The sequence below is a fragment of the Anomaloglossus baeobatrachus genome, chromosome 6, assembly GCF_048569485.1.
Source record: "Anomaloglossus baeobatrachus isolate aAnoBae1 chromosome 6, aAnoBae1.hap1, whole genome shotgun sequence".
In the NCBI taxonomy this organism is placed as follows: Eukaryota; Metazoa; Chordata; class Amphibia; order Anura; family Aromobatidae; genus Anomaloglossus; species Anomaloglossus baeobatrachus.
In genome coordinates, this window is record NC_134358.1 from 467983912 (window position 1) to 468007792 (window position 23881).

General features: G+C 42.6%; 1 protein-coding gene across 2 annotated transcripts in view; it reads right to left on the reverse strand.

The window, feature by feature from the left end:
• Nucleotides 1–23881, reverse strand: part of WIPF3 (WAS/WASL interacting protein family member 3) — a 112454-nt gene that overhangs the window by 19644 nt on the left and 68929 nt on the right. For both annotated transcript variants that reach the window (XM_075315317.1, XM_075315316.1), the window contains exons 3-4: nucleotides 10957–11095; nucleotides 4247–4363 (exon numbers count right to left, since the gene is read on the reverse strand). In XM_075315317.1, coding sequence (XP_075171432.1) covers nucleotides 4247–4363; nucleotides 10957–11095 — 256 coding nt within the window. The remainder of the gene's footprint in view (nucleotides 1–4246; nucleotides 4364–10956; nucleotides 11096–23881) is intronic.

Sequence of the window (23881 nt, forward strand, 5' to 3'; positions counted from 1 at the left end):
ACCGATCAGTGAACTGTTACTGACTGGCGGTTGTTTAAATGCTAGATCGCTCACTGCGCATTGGCTGCCATAGTTCTTGGCAATGCGAGCCCTGTTTACAGAGAACGATGCCCTGCAAAGAATGACTATTTCTTGTCCTGTACAAAGCCTCATTTTATCCGATTCATCAGATGATCAGCAGCCTGTCTACACAGCAAGATAATAGTCAGACAAGATTTTTAAAAGAGCGCATTCACTTGCAGTGTAAATGCAGCTTAAGTTTCAGGCTGTCATTCCTTTATTTGCATACAGACCCCAAGATGTGCTATATGCAACCTGCTCCTAATTTACTTTTTTTATCTGCTACATGTAAGGTCTGTATGGCCAAGATGCTGCAACCTAGCTATTATAAGTACAGATTCATTACTGTATTGATTTTTCCTTCTACGTCCTATAAGGAATATCCTTATACTATAAAGGCCCCGTCACACTAAGCAACATCACTAGCAACATCGCTGCTAACGAACAACTTTTGTGACGTTGCTAGCGATGTTGCTGTGTGTGACATCCAGCAACAACCCGGCCCCTGCTGTGAGGTCGTTGGTTGTTGCTGAATATCCTGGGCCATTTTTTAGTTGTTGCTGTCCCGCTGTGAAGCACAGATCGCTGTGTGTGACAGCGACAGAGCAACAACTAAATGTGTAGGCAGCAGGAGCCGGCTTCTGCGGAGGCTGGTAACCACAGTAAACATCGGGTAACCAAGAAGCCCTGTCCTTGGTTACCCGATATTTACCTTTGTTACCAGCCTCCGCCGCTCTCACTGTCAGTGCCGGCTCCTGCTCTGTGCACATGTAGCTGCAGGACACATCGGGTTAATTAACCCGATGTGTGCTGTAGCTAGGAGAGCAGGGAGCCAGCGCTAAGCATTGTGCGCTGCTCCCTGCTCTGTGCACATTTAGCTGCAGCACACATCGGGTAATTAACCCGATGTGTGCTGTAACTAGGAGAGCAAGGAGCCAGCGCTAAGCATTGTGCGCTGCTCCCTGCTCTGTGCACATTTAGCTGCAGCACACATCGGGTAATTAACCCGATGTGTGCTGTAACTAGGAGAGCAGGGAGCCAGCGCTCAGTGTGCGCTGCTCCCTGCTCTCTGCACGTGTAGCTCCGTGCGCTGGTAACCAAGGTAAATATCGGGTTGGTTACCCGATATTTACCTTAGTTACCAAGCGCAGCATCTTCCACGCGGCGCTGGGGGCTGGTCACTGGTTGCTGGTGAGCTCACCAGCAACTCATGTAGCGACGCTCCAGCGATCCCTGCCAGGTCAGGTTGCTGGTGGGATCGCTGGAGCGTCGCAGTGTGACATCTCACCAGCAACCTCCTAGCAACTTACCAGCGATCCCTATCGTTGTTGGGATCGCTGGTAAGTTGCTTAGTGTGACTGGACCTTAAGGCACTGATTCTGAATACTGCTATGTGATTCCCTCTTCCTTCTCTAGCAAAGTCAAGTACTCGCCTGATTGGTACACCACTTGCCCATACCGACTTTCTAAAATAATAAAGTTCAGTTTGCTTGATTTATCCTACCCCCTGAAGTCTTGTATGCTTTCCCTTGCTGTTATTTAACAACTAGCAACAATAACAAATGCTTTTTCCTGCTAATATATTTAATACTGGATCTATATCTCAAGTAGCAGGATAACCAAATATGTGAAGGAGTTGTACAGAGTTTACAATAGAACAATGGTAGGAAATAGTTAAATCACCACTCCAACATTTTTCTTATTTCAAGGCTGGAGTGGTGCTTTAAATCTAAAGGTACCGTCACACTAAGCAACATCGCTAGCAACATCGCTGCTGAGGCATGACTTTTGTGACGTAGCAGCGATGTTGCTGTGTGTGACATCCAGCAACAACCTGGCCCCTGCTGTGAGGTCGTTGGTTGTTGCTGAATGTCCTGGACCATTTTTTAGTTGTTGCTCTCCCGCTGTGAAGCACAGATCGCTGTGTGTGACAGCGACAGAGCAACAACTAAATGTGCAGTGAGCAGGGAGCCGGCTTTTGCGGACGCTGGTAACCAATGTAAATATCGGGTAACCAAGAAGCCCTTTCCTTGGTTACCCGATATTTACCTTCGTTACCAGCGTCCGCCGCTCTCAGCTGTCAGTGCCGGCTCCCTGCTCTCTGCACACGTAGCTGGAGTACACATCGGGTAATTAACCCGATGTCTACTGTGGCTAGGAGTGCAGGGAACAGGGAGCCGGCACTGGCAGTGTAAGAGCGGCGGACGCTGGTAATGAAGGTAAATATCGGGTAACCAAGGGAAGGGCTTCTTGGTTACCCGATATTTACCGTGGTTACCAGCGTCCGCAGAAGCCGGCTCCCTGCTGCCTGCACACGTAGCAGAGTACACATCGGGTAATTAACCCGATGTGTACTGTGGCTAGGTGTGCAGGGAGCCAGCGCTAAGCGGTGTACACTGGTAACCAAGGTAAATATCGGGTTGGTTACCTGATATTTACCTTAGTTACCAAGCGCAGCATGCTTCCACGTGTAGCGACGCTCAAACGATCTCTGCCAGGTCAGGTTGCTGATGGGATCGCTGGAGCGTCGCTTAGTGTGACATCTCACCAGCGACCTCCTAGCAACTTACCAGCGATCCCTATCAGGTTGTATCGTTGTTGGGATCGCTGGTAAGTTGTTTAGTGTGACTGGGCTTTAAGTTCTTTGCCCCCTGCCTTATCCTCATCTTTCAGCATTTTCATCTGTTCTCACTGACGCTCCCATCGGTGTCAGGCAGTTTGTGACTTGCTGGCTTGCTCCAGTGTTTCATGGAGACCGCCGGAGTTCATAACTAAATGTAAGTCTATGAGAGACTTGTTCTGGCTTTCATAGATTTGCATTCAGCGCTTGTAAAGTAACCTCTGCCTTCCAAACAGAAACAAGTTACAGGACTGAAGCAGTGCAGAAAAAGATGAAAATATCAGAGGGTGAGTATATGATCGGGGGCAGGGGATCTAGATGTAAAGCACCACTCCAGCACTGAATAAGCCCCCACTGGCGTGGTGCTTATAATGAAGACTACTAATAAAGGTGCTTCATTTTACATTTAAGAAGTAAATGTAGAAAAAACCCAAAACATTTTCAATGCAAACATGATCACAGCTATTAGGCCTCTTTCATACGTCCGTGAACATGATGCACATTTTTCATGGACGTGTCAAAGGTGCGTATTGTCCTCCGTGTGCCGTTTTTATGGCACACGTGTGTTCTCCATGTGTTATCCGTGATAACACACAGAAAACGGGAACTTTCTGCTTACCTGTCCCTGGCGTAGCTGTCCATGGTGCTGATCTTTGGTCTCCGGTCCTGCCGACTTCCTGCTTCAATTTGCAATGAGCATAATGAGCGGCGGTCAGAAGCAAGTGACAGCAGCGGAAGAGACAGCAGTGCTGGAGAAGGTGAGTAAAGTTTTATTTTTATTTTACAGACACGTGTGTTTTCTCCGGTGTGTGTCACACGGAACACCTCCATGTGGTCTGTTTGCGTTCCGTGTGACACCCGTTATGCCGGAGAAAAACGGACAGGTCTACATGTTGAGCACACGGGCACACGTATGCTCCACACATACACACGGTCCATGGCAGAATATGCACGTGAGCGCAGACCCATTGATTTTAATAGGTCTACGTGTGCCCGTGTCTCCGGTGCGTGAGGAAACGGACCAAACACGTACCGGAGACACGGACGTGTGAAAGAGGCCTTAAATGGAACCTGTTACCATGTTTCCGCTATATAAACTAAAAGCAGGAAGGCCGGGTATTGCGGAGAGAGAAGGAGATACGTACAGACCAGTGACGTTCATCAGACTAAAACGTAATGACTGGCATACAGTACAGATTTATATAAGGCTTTTTTCTTTGATGTATGGTCTAGCTGGGGGCTTATGTTTCTGGACTGCTTTGTAAGAGGACTAAAGGCCACTTTACACACAGAGATAAATCTGCAACAGATCTGTGGTTGCAGTGAAATTGTGGACAATCAGTGCCAGGTTTGTGGCTGTGTACAAATGGAACAATATGTCCATGATTTCACTGCAACCACAGACCTGCCAAAGATTTATCTCTGCATGTAAAGTGGCCTTTAGACGTGGTGCTTTTAGTTTAGATGTGGAAAACCTGATGACAGGTTTCCTTGACTGTAGTAAATATTTTTAAATTAGGACAAGCCCTTTACGTTCGGTTAATATCATATATATTTGTCTGTTACCTGTTGCATCCCTTTGGTTTGAAGGCTTAAGAACTGGAAATCCTCCAGCAAAAAGGCCGCCAGTAGGTGGAGCCACTGCACTTCTACTGTTTCCCGTGCCACCATTTTTATTGGCATCTGCACAACAAAGCAATATAGAAAATACAATGAAATATTAATTTCCACTCTCTCTGATTTAGATGGTTCCTGAGCAAATAATTGCTCTCATGCATTGTTAAATCAGGTAGCTTGACATTGCAAAATGTAAGTTAAAAATTTGAGGGCAAGTCAAAAATAATCCCCCCTCACTGACTAATTATGTTCTATTTTAATAGGATAGATATGAGAAGAAGAGCTGTGGAAATTGCTCCTGAAACGCGTAGACCTATGCTGCAATAAAGCCACATCAATCCGACATCCAGACTTGTGATTATTGGCGCGGTATAAAAACCCTTTTCTACTATTTTCTCTGTTAATAGGATAGATAGTGAGAGATGTATGAATATAACTATATGATATAGGCAATAAAGCAGGGTAAACATACAGCATATAACAAAACCGAGTACACCCCTCACATCTTTGTACATATTTTATATGTTTTCATGGGACAACACTGAAGATATGACACTTTGATACAGTGTAAAGTAGTCAGTGTACAGCTTGTATAACAGTGTAAATTTGGCATTCTCTAAATAACAACGCATAGTCATTAACATCTAATCCACTGGCAACAAAAGTGAGTACACCCTTAAGTGAAAATGGATAATTGTGCCCAATTAGCCATTCCGTTACCTACTCACTCCTCTTCGGTGTCATGTGACTCATTAGTGTTACAAGGTCCCACGAAAGGATCTAATATCACTGTTGTGACATAGTGTGTGTGTGTGTGTGTGTGTGTGTGTGTGTGTGTGTATGTATGTATGTATGTATGTATGTATGTATATGTATATATATATATATATATATATATATATATATATATATATATATATATATACACAGTACAGACTAAACGTTTGGACACCCCTCCTCATTCAAATTGTTTTCTTTATTTTCATGACTCTGAAAATTGTAGATTCACATTGAAGGCATCAAAACTATGAATTAACACATGTGGAATGAAATACTAAACAAAAAAGTGTGAAACAACTGAAAATATGTCTTATATTCTAGGTTCTTCAAAGTAGCCACCTTTTGCTTTGATTACTGCTTTGCACACTCTTGGCATTCTCTTGATGAGCTTGAAGAGGTAGTCACCGGATTGTTTTCACTTCACAGGTGTGCCGTATCAGGTGTAATAAGTGGGATTTGTTGCCTTATAAATGGGGTTGGAAGCATCATTTGTGTTGTACAGAAGTCTGGTGGATAAACAGCTGATAGACTGTTAGCTGCTTTTTTCTTGCCATAATACAAATTCTAAGTAAAGAAACGAGTTTTTCTAAGAAAAACGAGTGGCCATCATTACTTTAAGAAATGAAGGTGTCAGTCCGAAAAATTGGGAAAACTTTGAAAGTGTCACCAAGTACAGTGGCAAAAACCATCAAACGCTACAAAGAAACTGTCTCACATAAGGACCGCCCCAGGAAAGGAAGACCAAGAGTCACCTCTGCTACGGAGGATAAGTTTATCCGAGTCACCAGCCTCAGAAATCGCAGGTTAACAGCATCTCAGATTAGAGACCAGGTCAATGCCACACAGAGTTCTAGCAGCAGACATATCTCTAGAACTGTTAAGAGGAGACTTTCTGCAGTAGGCCTCCATGGTAAAAAAGCTGCTAGGAAACCACTGCTAAGGACAGGCAACAAGCAGAAGAGACTTGTCTGGGCTAAAGAACACAAGGAATGGACATTAGAGCAGTGGAAATCTGTGCTTTGGTCTGATGAGTCCTAATTTGAGATCTTTGGATCCAACCACCGTGTCTTTATGCGACGCAGAAAAGGTTGGAAGACCATTTCCAGTGACTACCTCTTGAAGCTCATCAAGAGAATGCCAAGAGTGTGCAAAGCAGTAATCAAAGCAAAAGGTGGCTACTTTGAAGAACCTAGAATATAAGACATATTTTCAGTTTTTTCACACTTTTTTGTTAAATATTTCATTTCACATGTGTTAATTCATAGTATTGATGCCTTCAATGTGAATCTACAATTTTCAGAGTCATGAAAATAAAAAAACTCTTTGAAGGAGAAGGTGTGTCCTATATATATATATACACACACACAGTATATACACATACATAAAAATAGATAAACTGCCGGCACTTCCTAACCTAAAGAAGGGGGATGATGATTATTCACGATCTTTATTCCACAGTAAATAATCATCATCCCCCTTCCTTTATTAAAGGACTCCGCAAGGGTCACGGAGCCGGGCACCGCCACCGTTGACATCCCCGGACTAGTCCAGCCCGGTTCAGAGTACCCCAACCCTGGGGCGGGCGTATCAGGGAGTCTTTATTTACATAAGCTATATTTGCCTATGTGTGTTTTTGTTTTTTTTTTTACTTTTTTTACTGGGTTAGTAATGGGTATATCTGATACACGCCTCTCCATTATTAACCCCTGAGCTTGATGCCAGCTGTTAATTCACAGCTGACATTAACCCCAAAAATATTACTCTAATCGCCACCACACCAGGGCAATGGGGAAGAGCAAGGCAAAGCATCAGAATTGGTGCATCTAATGGATGCTCCACCTCCAGAGTGGCTGTCGACTGTTATTTTTAGGCTGTGAAGGGCCCAATACCCATGTTCCTTCGCAGCCTGGTAATACCAGCCCTTAGCGGTCTGCTATACCTTGGCTGGTTATCAAAAATAGGGGGGAACCCATGCTGTTTTTAAATTGTGTATATATAATTTCTAAAAAAACAGAGTGGGATCCCCTCTATTTTTGATGACCAGTCAAGCTCAAGCAGACAGCTGAGCGCTGCAGCCTGCAGCTATCTGCTTTACCTTAGCTAGTTATCAAAATAGGGGGGACCCCAAGTTATTTTTATTTATTTAATTCCCAGCATTGTCCAGGTATCTTCCCCATGCCAAAAAGCTTGTTGATTGGAAGCCTGCAGTCTTTCAACAAACTTTATTAAGCACCCGAACTCTGACATTGACATCCGTGAAAAGTCCGTGTTCGGATTTGAGCCACCTACACTAGGTGTCCGATATGAACTCCCAAACTTTACAGTTTGGGTTTGCTCAACCCTAATATTGACCAGTTGTTATTAATCTGAGTGTATAAAGCTTTAAGACAATATTAGGCCCCCTTCACACATCCGTGTTTACAGTATGTGTGGTGTCCGTTTTCACATGTACTGGAGACACGGACACAGTAAATTCAATGGGATTCCTCAAACAGCAGCAGCTGCAGACGGCAACTCTCGGTTGTCCCTTGGCTGGTTTGGAAAAATAGAGGGTATCCCACACTGTTTTTTTAAATTATTTAGGGTTTCTTTTGTCTTTATTTCTTTAATCATTTTCTTTTTTTATGTCTTTCAGGTTTGCTTTTGGGGAATGTTGTGGGATATCGGTATGGATTACTGCATATTTTTTTTTTTTTTTTTAAGAGGGCTGTAGTCGGGAGTGTTTGTTCAAATATTTTTTTTTTTTTGCCATATTCACTACTGGATTAGTAATTGGAGTATCTGTTATTCGCTCACCCATTACTAATACAAGGGCTTGATGCCAGCTGCGAATGGGAAGAGCTGAGTACAGTACCAGGTTTGGCGCATCTAATACATGTGCCACCTCTGGTGCGACTGTGGGCTGCTATTTTTAGGCTCGGAAGGGCCAAATAACAATAGCCCTTCCCACCCTAAAAATATGAACCCCCAGTTGTCTGCCGTACCTTGGCTGGTTTTGAAAAAATGGGGGGGACCCTACGCCGTTTTTTAAAATTATTTGTACAAATAATTAAAAATCAGTGTGGGATATATTTTTCAAAACAAGCCAAAGTACAGCTAAGGGTTGCAGCCCACAGCTGCTGCTGTACATGGACTAGTTATGAAAATTAGGGGGAACCCCACGTTTTTTTTTTTTACAAAAAATATTTATTAACTCTGATAAATAGCTGTACAAGCTATCTAGTTACCTCTTTATCTATTATCTATCTACAGATGAAACCAGAAGTTTACATACACTATCTAAAAAGAACCAAAATTATTTATATTTGCCAAATGCCAGAATAATGAGAGAGAATGTTTTACTTTCTGCCTTTAAAGAATATGGACCGCCCATATGATGATGTCATGTCTTTGAAGGTTCTGATAGGTTTATTGACAAAATCTGAGTTAGAGATACACCTGTGGATGTATTTTAATACATCACACACTGAAACACACTTCTTCTTTGTGTAGAATCATGGGAAAGTCAAAAGAAAATAGCCAAGATCTCAGGAAGAGAATTGTGGACTTGCACCAGTCTCATTCATCCTTGGGTGCAATTTCCAGATACCTGATGGTGCCTTGTTCATGTGTACAAACAATTATACGCAAGTAAACACAAGTTGGGGAAGTCCAGCCATCATACTGCTCAGGAAAGAGATGAGCTCTGTGTACCAGAGATGAATGTGTTTTGGTCACACATGTGCATATCAACCCAAGAACCAAAGCAAAAGAACTTGTGAAGATGCTGGCGGAAGCTGGTAAGATTGTGTCATTTTCCACAGTGAAACGAGTACTGTATCAACATGGGCTGAAAGGCCACTCTGCCAGGACAAATTCATTACCTCAAAAGAAACATAAAAAGTCCAGATTAATGTTTGCAAATGCACCCAGAAACAAAGACCTTAATTTTTGGAGACATGTCCTGAGGTCTGACGAAATAAAAAATTGAACTGTTTGACCATTGTTATGTTTGGAGGAAAAAGGGAGAAGCTTTGAAGCCTAAGAACACCATCCCAGCTGTGAAACACAGGGTGGCAGCATCATGTTGTAGGGTTGTTTTGCTGCAGGAGGGACTGGTGTACTTCACAAAACAGATGGAATCATGGAGAAAGAAGATTATGTGGCAATACTGAAGCAACATCTCAAGACATCAGTCAGGAACTTAAAGTTTGGACGGAAATGGGTCTTCCAAATGGCCAATGACCCGAAGCATACTGCCAAACTAGTTACAAAGTGGCTTAAGGATAACAAAGTCAATGGAGTGGCCATCACAAAACCCTGATCTCAATCCTATTGAAAATTTATGGGCAAAGCTGAAAAGGCTGGTACGAGCAAGGTGACCTTCAAACATGGCTCAGTTACACCAGTTCTGTCAGGAGGAATGGGCCCAAATTCTTACCAATAATTGTGAGAAGCTTGTGGAAAGATATCCAAAACCTTTCACCCAAGTTATACAGTATAAGGGCAATGGTTCCAAATACTAATGAAATGTATGTAAACTTTTGACTTTGCAGAAAGTAATAAAAATGGCTTAAAACATTCTCTCATTATTCTGGCATTTGGCAAATATAAATAATTTTGGCTCCTAATTGATCTAAAACGGGAAAGGTTTATTCTGATTTCATGTCAGATAGTGAGAAAAACATGCAGATGTGTCTTTTTAGATAGTGTATGTAAACTTCTGGTTTCAACTGTAGATAGATGATAGATAGAGAAGTAACTAGATAGCTTGTACATCTATTTATCAGAGTTAATAAATATTTTTTGTAAAGAAAATGTGGGGTTCCTCCTAATTTTCCTAACCAGCCCATGTACAGCTGCAACCCTTAGCTGTACCTTGGCTGGTTTTGAAAAATAGAGGGTATCCCACACTGATTTTTAAAATTATTTGTACAAATAATTTAAAAAAAAAAAAAAACAGCGTAGAGTCCATCCATTTTCAAAACCAGCCAAGGTACAGCAGACAACTGGGGGTTCATATTTTTAGGGTGGGAAAGACTATTGTTATTTGGCCCTTCCGAGCCTAAAATTAGCAGCCCACAGTTGCACCAGAGGTGGCACATGTATTAGATGCGCCAAACCTGGTGCTGTACTCAGATCTTCCCATTCGCAGCTGGCATCAAGCCCTTGTATTAGTAATGGGTGGGCGAATAACAGATACTTCAATTACTAATCCTGAATACCTAAAACGGGAAAGGTTTATTCTCATTTCATGTCAGATAGTGAGAAAAACCTGCATAAGTGTCTTTATAGATAATGGATGTAAACTTTTACACCTGAAAAAAAATTAATTTCAGTATCATGCGTTTAGTTGTGTCATATGGATGGCCAAATCGAACGGTGCAAAACATGCTTTTTTACACAGTTGTGTGAAGGGGCCTAAAGAAGATATTGTGCAGTTTAGTAGACCCATTTTCAAATTCCTGAATTCTTATTTTATAGAAAAGTTTCCCTTTTCAGACCAGAAAAAATTACCTTATATTTTCCTCATGCCTGTATTACTGTGGTTTCATACTCCACCAATTCATGTACTAACCACCATCATGTTCTCACTTCAGCCAGACAGCTTTTTATTCACAATTATAATAAAAGTTTTAAGTTTTTTTCTTTCCCATCATAATAAACAAAGTAAATATTTTACAGATCAGATGTATTTGCTCAGCCACGCTACAAACCCTGCCCTTTGTAGCTGAAATCCAGATTTTCAAGTAAAGCAGCTTTTAGCAAAGCGTATTAGCTAATTTTGGCCAGATAAGTGGCACATTGTGCTGATCTGATGGATAGGAGAGTACATTAGAGACACATAAAAACTGAAATCCGCTGCTTCTTCCATAATAGAGTCGGATGAAAGCACTCACTCTCTATCACTGGAGCACTCCGGTCATTGATTTCTGTTACTTTCCTTAAGCGTGCCCCTTTATGAATGTCTGATAGCAATGCAGATCTCCCCCCTCCTCCTCCTGTATCCTGTTTCAGTTTTGGAGGTGCTGATCGGCCCTGTGATAGATAAAAGAAACATTGAAATCAGAAATGTAAAATATACAATTAGACGGATTTTTTGTAAAATTGAAAAATAAGCTTATTACATATGGTTTTCAGTAGTTTACAGTATTAAAGAGGACTGAACCTTCTGATATCCTCTTCTCGGATTCTGTTCCGAACTATATTGTAATCCACTCTATTTCTCCCAGGCCCCAGTTCATACAAACCATTCAACATTTAAGGGTACTTTACACGCTGCGACATCGATAACGATTTATCGTCAGGGTCACGGTGTTTGTGAAGCACATCCGGCGTCCTTAGCAACATCGCAGCGTGTGACAGGTACGAGCGACCTTAAACGATCGCAAAACAGACAAAAATTGCTGGTTTTGGAGAGGTCGTCCAAACACCAAATATCATTGTCTGCTTAGTTGCGATGTTGTTTGTTGTTCCTGTGGCAGCACACATCGCTGTGTGTGACACCGCAGGAATGAGGAACATCTCCTTACCTCCGTCTACCGGCAATGAGGAAGGAGAGGAAGGAAGGAGGTGGGCGGCATTTTCTAGCCGCTATCTACGCCCCTCCTCTGCTATTGGACGGCTGCCGTGTGATGGCGCTATGACGCCGCACAAACCGCCCCCTTAGAAAGGAGGCGGATCGCTGGCCAGAGCAACGTCGCAGGGAAGGTAAGTCTGTGTGACGGGGCCTAGCGATGTTGTGCGCCAGGGGCAGAGATTTGCCCGTGTCGTACAACCGACGGGGGCGGGTACGCTCGCTAGTGATATTGGTAACGATATCGCAGCGTGTAAAGTACCCTTTACTAAGGCTACTTTCACACTTTAGTCATTTTCCCTCAGTCACAATCCGTTGCCTTGAGAAAATACGGTATCCTGCAAAATATTTAGCAGGATTCCTTTTTTTCACCATAAATTTATTATTAAAGACAGATTGCGACTGATGGCCTTGCGTTGCATCTGCCGCGCGACTGATCAGTCGTGGAATGACTGACCGTCGGGCAGAAGGAACTAACACTATAACGTCAAAAAAACGCACTGCGCAGGATTCCGTCACAATCCATCAAAAAGTATAATGGTTGCCTATGGTGCAGGATTCCGCCGTAATTTGTCAAGAGGTATAATGGTCGTCTATGGTGCAGGATTCCGCCGCAATCCATCAAGAGGTATTATGGTTGTCTATGGTGCAGGATTCCGCCGTAATCCGTCACAAGACGGAATCCAGTGCTGGATTCCGGCATGTTCTACTGAGCATGACCAGCATGTCTGGCACTCCCATTGGGCTGTACCAAAAACAAACAGACGCACAACGGATGTAACGGACGTGAAGGATCAGTTTTTTCACATGATTCCCAGTGAATAGAATCCTGTGAAATAACTCGTCCATTGACAGCTAAATAACGACGGATCCGTCGTTCAGTCACAACGACAGACATGGCAGATTTGAAAAGACTGAAGTGTGAAAGTAGCCTAAGCAGCTCATATAACTGTTTGGCATAGACAGTGCTCCTAAAAGTCACAAGTGATTGTCTGAAAAAAATATGAATACAAATTTGTAGCATTTCTGTTCATTTACCAAAACTTAAAAGTAGTGAGATTTTTAAGTGACGTTTTAATTACATTTATTAAGTGAAAGCCTGAAAATAGTACAAATATACTGATGTGATTTTCTTACCATTAGTAAAGTAAGTGTTCCCTATTCGTGTGCCACTTTTAAAGGGAATCTGTCAGCAGGTTTTTGCTATGTAAGCTAAAGACAGCATGCTGCAAGGGTTGACCCAAAAATTCATGGATGCCTGTCTTGTCAAGGTCCAGTCTCTTTGCTATGTTTCTTTAAGCAACAGGACTTCTCATTGCTTGGACTACAATGTCTTGAGTAGGACACACCCCCTCTATAGAGAGCCTGGTTTGGGCAGGGCAGCTCTCTCAGCTCTCCTACATGGCTAAATCTAAAACTTCTACTGGGTCCAGCTGTTCTGACACAGTCAATCTAAGTGATACATCGTTAGATTCAGGATCTCTTTGCCTATATCGTGCAGCTTTCAGATGACGTAGCAGAAACCTGCTGACAGATTCCCTTTAAAAAATTTGTCACAAATCAGTATTTTTTTAAATTTAGGCTGGCATTAGACATATTGTCTTAGAACATGTGAGTCACTGCTTTGTTTTCAGGGGGAGAACAAATGAAAAAGCTCTTTCACTGAACCCTTATAATTCTATAAAACGGATGGGATGAGTGAAAACTGACATCTGATTTTTAAGAGTTTTAAAGTTGGCCATAAATATTAGATGGCTGTTAGCTCATCAATCAGTTGACAGCTCTACCACACACAAGTGTGTAGTGGAGCAGGGGCATGACATTGTGGTGGTGCACAGCTGCTGTAACCTGCGCCAAATTCATTAAGAAGCATGGGCCACTTAATGAATTCAGGGCATCTTAGGGGTACTTCTCACATAGCGAGATCGCTAGCGAGATCGCTGCTGGGTCACGTTTTTTGTGACGCAGCAGTGACCTCATTAGCGATCTCGCTCTGTATGACACTGAGAAGCGATCTGGCCCCTGCTGTGAGATCGCTGCTCGTTACACACAGTGCTGGTTCATTTTTTTGAAGTTGCTCTCCCGCTGTGAAGCACACATCGCTGTGTGTGACAGCGAGAGAGCAACGATCTGAATGTGCAGGGAACAGGAGCCGGCGTCTGGCAGCCTGCGATAAGCTGTAACCAAGGAAAATATCGGGTACCCAAGGGAAGCCCATTCTTGGTTACCCGATATTTACCTTGTTTACTAGCGTCCGCCGCTCTCAGGCTGCCAGTGCCGGCTCCCTGCACACGTAGCTGGAGTACAGATCGGGTAAATAAGCAAAGCGGTTTGCTTATTAACCCGATGTGTACTCTGGCTAGGAGTGCAGGGAGCCAGCGCTAAGCGGTGTGCGCTGGTAACAAAGGTAAATATCGGGTAACCAAGCACTTGGTTACCCGATGTTTACCTTAGTTACCAAGTGCAGCGTTGCTTCCACGCGTCGCTGCTGGCTGGGGGCTGGTCACTGGTCGCTGGTGAGATCTGCCTGATTGACAGCTCACCAACGACCATGTAGCAACGCACGAGCGATCCTGACCAGGTCCTATCGCTGGTGGGATCGCTGGAGCGTCGCTAAAGTGTGACGGTACCCTTACTCCATCACTCCTTACATTAAGATTAAGGCTGGTACACAATATCTGTTTTAATGAATTGGGATCCTATATGTTTACCACATGACCGCTGCAGCTAATCACTGGCCTCAGTGTGATGTAAATTATGTAAAAAGAGTACATTACTCCCCGGCTGAACTAACATTTCTGGTGGAGGTGCACAGCTGTTGTAACCTGCTCCAAATTCCTTATGAAGCGTGGGCCACTTAATGAATTAAAAGTATCTTACTCCAGGATTCCCTACAATAAGACTGGCAACTGACAACTTCACTCCAAGGGGCCCCGTGAGTTTACCACATGACCGCTGTAGCCAATTAGTGCCCTCAGTAATTATGGTAGCATAGTCAGCACATGACCATTGATTAACTGCAGCAGTCATATACTCAGGCAGGCAACATTATCACAGCAGGGTATTTCACAAAGGCGAGTAGGACTACCAGCCCCTTTAATTTGACCTTTAATTTTACAGCAGTATTTTCTACCATTGGCAATAAGTAGTACAGTATGTAGTGCTGTTTTTATTTTTCCACAGCTGAAGTGATTGTTTACTGGCTGTAGCAATGACATCACATCAACAGCACTGCAGACAATCATTAGGCTCAGCAGTTCATGTAATCTACCACAGAGCCCAGTGATTAGCTGCAGTGCTGCAGCCAGTAAATAATACCCGGAGTATCGGTGGCGATGCAGCTCTGGACCCGGGGATGGGGGAGCGCCGCTGATTTGATTATTTTTAAAAAAGCCACATTCAATTAGTAAAAAGCTGAAAGTGGAAAACTCTTTTAACTGTATCATATACTACATACAGACATACTTGAGACAGAATTCTATTTACTTGTATTCATTCATCCACAAGATGGCAGCACTGAACATAATGAAAATGCTATATAGATACAGTAGAACTTATATAATAGGAAATCTTAACTTTTCTTTATGCTGAGAATCTCCAGAATTTCCCCTCTGTACCTTCCCTCAAGATCTTTTTTGCTAAAGGCAAATGTCATCATTTTGATAGCACAGTTCGGGTCCAGAGCCGTTGTCTATACCATGTCTTCCATCACTCAATTCACTTAAAATAATTTTGTCCTGTGGGATGAGTTGTATTCTTTAATAGCAGCATTTTGAGGTACACTTTTTTTTTTAATAATTTTTAGCCTTTATTACGGTACTTTTTTCGGAAGGTGTGGGTTGTAGAGATAACGCAGCATTTAGTCACTTTGCCTAGCATTTTATTATGCCATTTACTGTGTTTTCTATTTCTTTAATATTTTACTATTACACAATTTAAGAAGGTGTTATGTTTAAAAAAAAAAAGTAATATACCGTATGTGTTGCTGCATCCCGAGAGCCATGATATTTTTTATTTTTCAGCTGATGTAATAATAATAATAATAATAATTTTATTCATTTATATAGCGCTATTAATTCCACAGCGCTTTACATACATTGGCATGTAATGGTATAAGGATGGAGTTGTACGTTCTATTTGTGTCATTTTGGGGTATGTATTGACTAATTTGTATAAGTTTATTTGGGGGGTGGACTTATGAAAAAAAGGAATCTGCTATTTTTTTTTCTAAATGCACTGCAATGTGCAGTATCAATAATAACATCTTTTATCACACATATACAGTATATATATATATTTTTTTATTTTTTTTATACTAAGCCATTAAAGATTATTTTTTCTGAGGGAATTTGATTTTCCCTGCATTCACAGAGCAGGGGGTGAAAGGCTGACTGAAATAGCTTTTGTCCTTTTTGGATGCCGTGGTTGCTGACTGCCTGCAGCGGTCATGCTGTGACACCCCAGCAGGGATGCAGTGGTGAGTGTGGAGGAGCGGCTAGAGGTAGATGTCTTCCCCATTCCCTATCACTGTGCAGTCATGCTTATAATACAGTAAAGGAGGACATAACTAGTTTCTCCTACGTGAATATGAATAGATAATTAAAGATGTCTCCATAGGTAAGAACAGCATGGAAAAAATGGGATTTTCAACTAACAGATGTGCTACTTCAATTGCACGGCCACAAACATAAATCCAGTTCAAAACTCTAAAGCAATTGCTCTGCGCCAAAGAAAGTGTACAAGTTATGTGCTGGCATATTCAGCGTGCTACATGTGATTAGGCCTAAGACACACGGCATGAAAATCGGACCGAGTGGATTGCGATAAAACATCGCATTCCACTCGGACCAATTCTAGCCTGTGTGTCAGCATGTATGAGCGATTATTTTCTCAGCCCCAATCGGACCAAGAAAACAATCACAGCATGCTACGATTGTAATGCGAGACTCTTTCTCTCGCACCCATTCAAGTCTATGGGGCGAGAGAAAGATCGTACTGCACTCACATTACACCGGTGTTTGCGAGTGCAGTGCGAGAATGGCAATAGCCGGCTACGGAGGAGAGAGGGAGATAAATCCCTCCCTCTCCTCCTCCGTGCCGGCTCGTCCCTCCTCAGCACTGGCCCGCCCCTCTTCAGTGCCGGCCCGTCCCTTGCAGCTGAGGTCCAATCACATGATCAGACCTCAGTTGCAGTGACACTCGCAAGGCACTCGGCTCTGCTGTGCTGCCAGCGTGAGCTGAGTGTCATGCGAGGATCGCATTAGTTACAGTGTGGCCCCGGCCTTATTGTAGGCCTTTTTACAGAACATAGGCCGATATCGCTCAAAAGTTTCAATCTCAATGGCCCGGGAAAGTGGCAGCGATCAGCTGACGGACCAGCAAATGTCAGCTCATTGCATCTTACTGAAAAGTACACCGGTGATAATATACAAACTATATGGGCCTGAGGGATCATTTATTGTCTGCACTAGCCATGAATAGGGGCCTTTAAATGAGGGACGGATGACTTGTTATATTGTCAATTGGCCTGAAATCTGCAAATATAAATGGGATATCCTATAGTCATAGACATGGGACCTGTAGTCCTTGCATGCGCACATGACCGGTGTCAGCAAATTCCATCTGTGTCCTGAGATCTGCACTTGAGAACAATATATACTATATATTATATACAGTACTGTGTGTACATAGATTCCTCATGCTCAGAATGTATAAAAGTATAATAGCTTACTGTAAAAAAACTCTATTATGTTATTGTGTTGTGTGAAACTATAAGTACCAGAAAAGAAATGAGCAATCTTTGTGCAGAAAACCATTTCCAGACTCACCCCTTGTCTTTATACTATAAGGCCATGTGCACACATTGAGTATTTGAGTTTTTTTACATCAGTATTTGTGGCCAAAATGAGGAGTGGAGCAATCAGAGGGAGAGTACAATAGAAACTTTTTTTTTACCCACTCCTGGTTTTTGCTTATAAATAGGTAAAAAAAAAAATCACCAAATGCACAATGTGTGCACGTGGCCCAATATATATTTTTTTTTATGCTGAGAATTGCACACATCCAGTAATGTGAGTATATGAGTATATTCTGCTTAACGCTGACCCTTCTGGCGGATTTCATGGCAGCATGTATGTGTTATGAAGGACGGTGCCAGCACATTTCCGCTGACAAAGAGTGGGGGCATGACAAGGAATGTCAACTGAGAATGGTGGGAGGAAAGACAAGAAACGTCTGATTACACAGCTCATGTTCAGCGTGAGGAAACAGATCCACAAATAAATAATACATGTTGCCTGCTATAACTCCTTGGTATACGCAGCACTGTACACATGAGGAGGTGACTAATGTGCTCCTCTGCAAACTAACCTGCAGCCGAGAGCAAAGGTGAACTCAGACGCCTTATGATTCAAATGGGTGGTGGTACATAATCACTGCGGCTATCAATAAGATGTCTCAGATTCTGTCTTTATGATCTCCTGGGCCGCCGCCAACGCAGCTACAGCTTAGCCCATACATTGCCTCCCTTTTATCTCCGTACATTCTGTACCATCTTGCCAAATGTATTTGTACTAAAACTATTATTAGCAGACAAGCGACCTACTGGGTTACGGAGGGAGATGAAGGGTAAATGCATGGGCAGAGCATTGGTTGTATTATTCACATGAGGCAGACATAAAAGCAACAATAACATATATGTAAATATAAAGCTGAGGTGAGGAATACGGGGCACTGCTAATCCACATATGGCTGGAAGCCGCAATCCCAATGAGGGCAAGATCCGGGTGCGTGTCCCAGAGTAGAGACGATACAAAATCCAAAAGCAGGCATGAAGGGTCGCACTCCAAAAGGACCTAGGTAAAGGTGAATCTTTATTCCAAGTTCACATCAGGGATACAGGTGGTGGAGGAGGGTGAGGGCGAGCAACGCCGGCGGGCCGTTTCGCAAGTAATTTGCTTCTACGGTCTGGACCCGTAGAAGCAAATTACTTGCGAAACGGCCCGCCGTCGTCCTGCATTGCACGCCCTCACCCTCCTCCACCACCTGTATCCCTGAGGTGAACTTGGAATAAAGATTCACCTTTACCTAGATCTTTTTGGAGTGCGACCCTTCATGCCTGTTTTTGGATTATATATGTAAATATGTTAATCATGGGATTTAGGCTGTATTCACTTTTTTTTTAATACATGTTGTGTATGTGCTGAGTTAACATATCCATAGCACCCTATGTATGTGCTGAGTGAACATATCCATAGCACCCTATGCATCTGATGAGCGGTCACTAGGCATCAGCAACTTTTAACACAACACGTCATGCAACCAAAGATCATTGATGCCACATCACAGTATGCATAAAGTGAATGGCGTCACATTGCAACTGGCAAAGTACCACAATAAGCAAGTTGCAAAATGTCGAAACAAGTTCAGTTTTTTGTGACTTCCTTGCTGCAGTACCCTGTGGGTCACAATGCAATATGCAACATGACCTTTGGTCACATGATCCGTGTTATTTTACAAAAAATCGTAATCTGGTGTTTTTGTTCCTATACAGGAGCATACAGTGGAAAATGGATATCTGAGAAGATACTTTCCTGACTTCAAACTGGACTGGCAGCACCTCCCAATGTGAATAGATGCGTATCTGTTCATGATGCAATATATAAACAAAATAGAAAAAAAAACACTCGCACTCTTCAATAGCACAAAATACACTAACTGAATGAAGAAATTGGAGGTATTTAGAATATTCGAATAGCCCAAAAAAAATGCAGTGTAGAGTAGGACCCAACAAAGGAGGGTGCCGTGACGTGGCACTAGGCTAATATTATAATGCATTTTAATGTTCTAAATACCTCCAATTTATTTATTAGGTAGTGTATTACTGTGTCATTGCAGAGTGTGACTGTTTTTTATTTTTTCATATATTGTATCAAGAACAGACCAGCTAGAAATCCCTCGTTTCATTCTTTTTTCCATATATATATATATATATATATATATATATATATATATATATATATATATATATACACACACACACAGTGGCTTGCGAAAAGTATTCGGCCCCCTTGAATTTTTCTACCTTATCCAACATTTTTTCAAACATAAAGATAGAGAATTTACATTTTATGGTGAAGAAACAACAAGTGGGACACAATTCTGAAGGTGAGTGATATTTATGCTTATTTTAAATTTTTGTAAAAACTAAAAAACTGAAAATTGGTGCGTACAATATTATTCAGCCCCTTTACTTTCAGTGGAGCATACTCACTCCAGAAGTTCATTGAGGATCTCTGAATGATCCAGTGTTGTCCTAAATGACTGTTGATAAATATAAGCCACCTGTGTATAATCCAGTCTCTGTATAAATGCACCTGCTCTGTGATATTTTCAGTGTTCTGTTTAAAGCACAGAGAGCATCATGAAGACCAAGGAACACAACAGGCAGGTCCATGATACTGTTGTGGAGAAGTTTAAAGCCGGATTTAATTGCAAAAATATTTCCAAAACTTTAAACATCCAAAAAGCACTGTACAAGCGATCATATTGACATGGAAGGAGTATCATACCACTGCAAATCTACCAAGACCCGGCCGTCCATCCAAACTTTCATCTCAAACAAGGAGAAGACTGATCAGAGATGCAGCCAAGAGGCCCATGATTACTCTGGATGAACTGCAGATATCTACAGCTGAGGTGGGAGAGTCTGTCCATAGGACCACAATCAGTCGTACACTGCACAAATCTGGCCTTTATGGAAGAGGGGCAAGAATAAAGCCATTTCTCAAAGATATCCATAAAAAGTGTTGTTTAAAGTTTGCCACAAGACACCTTGGAGACACACTAAACATGTGGAAGAAGGTGCTCTGGTCAGATGAAACCAAAATCGAACTTTTTGGGCACAATGCCAAATGATATGTTTGGTGTAAAAGCAACACAGCTCATCACCCTGAACACACCATCCCCACTGTCAAACATGGTGGTGACAGCATCATGGTTTGGGCCTGCTTTTCAGAAGGGACAGAGAAGATGGTTAAAATTGATGGGAAGATGGATGGAGCCAAATACAGAACCATTCTTGAAGAATACCTGTTTCAGTCTACAAAAGACCTGAGACTGGGACGGAGATTTGTCTTCCAACAAGACAGTGATCCCAAACATAAAGCAAAATCTACAATGGAATGGTTCACAAATAAACATATCCAGGTGTTAGAATGGCCAAGTCACAGTCCAGACCTGAATCCAATTGAGAATCTGTGGAAAGAGCTGAAAACTGCTGTTCACAAATGCTCTCCATCCAACCTTACTCAGCTCGAGCTATTTGCAAAGGAAGAATGGGCAAGAATTTCAGTCTGTTGATGTGCAAAACTGATAGAGACAAATCCCAAGCGACTTGCAGCTGTAATCGCAGCAAAAGATGGCGCTACAAAGTATTAACTTAAAGGGGCCGAATAATATTCCACGCCCCAATTTTCAGTTTTTTATTTTTTACAAAAATGTAAAATAAGCAATAAATATTGTTCACCTTCACTATTGTGTCCCACTTGTTGATTCTTCACCATAACATTAAAATGTTTATCTTTATGTTTGAAGCCTGAAATGTGGGAAAAGGTTGAAAAATTCAAGGGGGCCGAATACTTTCGCAAGGCACTATATATATTGTATTAATGGTGCTCAATAGGCAAAATATGCTAGTGTATGCCTACAGAGTGCAGCCTTCGGTTAGGGGTGTGCATTAGACAGCACTCAGGTCTGCACATAAAGGAATAATAATCGCCACACAGTAAGGTGTGTTTTATTGTTGCAGATATGCTGACAACATAATGAGAGGGTAAACTCTGAACCGGTATCCTTATACTGTGTACCGATAATGACATGCGGAAAATGAACATGGAAAAAACATCAGAATTTGACCTTTTCACACTTTGGACTTCCCTATAGTCCCTTCTTTGTAAGCATACTGCTCAGAGGTAGATTCCATGATTGTACTGTTAAACCGTCGCTCTTCCTCTTCCCTTGCTGTTCCCGGAGAGATAAGCTGTGTATGGCTATCATGGGACAAAGCCTTGATCCAAAAATAGTACCATTGCTGTCACCATAAAGTGACTGCATTTCCAAATAGAATCGTCCCCTGATAAATCAATGAGTGTTATTGATCAGTAAGGGAAAACTGATAAATAAGGTGATGAATAACGCCTGTAAAATCAGAAGCTTATTGTTACAGGGGCTGTCGGATAATAAGGGAATGGAAGACTATCCGACAGTCAGGGTCCACCGTGCAGAGCTCTGCTGCAGAGTATGGCAGAAGATAGGGGAAACCTGTACCACCAAAGCGGTACTGACACTGTTGCGTCAAAGTGTCACCAAGACCAATAGCGGCGTATACTGTTTAAGTCACAGCGACTACCTTATTAGAATAACATAGGAGTGGAAATGCAAAAGAGTGAGGAATACAACATAAAAGTGCATAGAAGTCTCACAGTCTGTGAGCGTGAAAGCACCTGTCTCAGTTAACAGTCACAGAGACTAGGTGTAGTGTGTGCAATATGGCACCTACCTATGTCCGCTCCACTTGTGGTGCAAGGATACGGACAGCAGCAAGGCTGCTAGCTTGAAACTCCTGCCTATGACCGCTCCCCTAGTGTGCGAGGATACGGACTGCTGCAGGAGACAGCGTAGTGGAGCGTTACCCTAGAAGGCAACGACCACCTAACCTACCTATGTCCGCTCCACTAAGGTGCGAGGACATGGACAACAGTACGGCTGAAAGGTACAGGAGCGCTACCCTACCGATAGCGCTCACCTCAGAGTAGAACCACAAGGCCCAGTCAGACCATGTGCAGCAAGCACCTGCCTATGTCCACTCCACTAAGGTGCGAGGATACAGACCACAGCATAAGCTGCAAGGTACAAGAGCGTTACCCTACCGATAACGCTCACCTAGATAGAATAGGTGCCACAAGGGACATGCACAGAGCGTCTACTCCTATGCAGGAACCAAAAGGACTGAGCGCCTGGCGGCGTGCGTCAGGGTCTTATATAGACTCTGTGCCTCATCCAAGATGGAGCACACCAGAGCCAATCCGCTGCTAGAATGACAGCAATGACGTCACGCTGGCCTATCACCGAGCAAAGCGTCACAAGCACAATGACCTGCGACCAATCGGCATAGAAGGTGTCAGAGACATGTGACCACGTGTCACAAGCACATGACCAGCGGCCAATCAGCTTAGAAGGTGTCAGAGACATGTGACCTCGTGTCAGCGATGATGTCACCCGCACATGTGCAATGGCTCCAAGATAGGACTTAGTCTCCAGCGCTTGTACATGTGCAGTAGCAAGAAATCCGAACATACAGTTAGGGCCAGAAATATTTGGACAGTGACACAAGTTTTGTTATTTTAGCTGTTTACAAAAACATGTTCAGAAATACAATTATATATATAATATGGACTGAAAGTGCACACTCCCAGCTGCAATATGAGAGTTTTCACATCCAAATCGGAGAAAGGGTTTAGGAATCATAGCTCTGTAATGCATAGCCTCCTCTTTTTCAAGGGACCAAAAGTAATTGGACAAGGGACTCTAAGGGCTGCAATTAACTCTGAAGGCGTCTCCCTCGTTAACCTGTAATCAATGAAGTCGTTAAAAGGTCTGGGGTTGATTACAGGTGTGTGGTTTTGCATTTGGAAGCTGTTGCTGTGACCAGACAACATGCGGTCTAAGGAACTCTCAATTGAGGTGAAGCCGAACATCCTGAGACTGAAAAAAAAGAAAAAATCCATCAGAGAGATAGCAGACATGCTTGGAGTAGCAAAATCAACAGTCGGGTACATTCTGAGAAAAAAGGAATTGACTGGTGAGCTTGGGAACTCAAAAAGGCCTGGGCATCCACGGATGACAACAGTGGTGGATGATCGCCACATACTTTCTTTGGTGAAGAAAAACCCATTCACAACATCAACTGAAGTCCAGAACACTCTCAGTGAAGTAGGTGTATCTGTCTCTAAGTCAACAGTAAAGAGAAGACTCCATGAAAGTAAATACAAAGGGTTCACATCTAGATGCAAACCATTCATCAATTCCAAAAATAGACAGGCCAGAGTTAAATTTGCTGAAAAACACCTCATGAAGCCAGCTCAGTTCTGGAAAAGTATTCTATGAACAGATGAGACAAAGATCAACCTGTACCAGAATGATGGGAAGAAAAAAGTTTGGAGAAGAAAGGGAACGGCACATGATCCAAG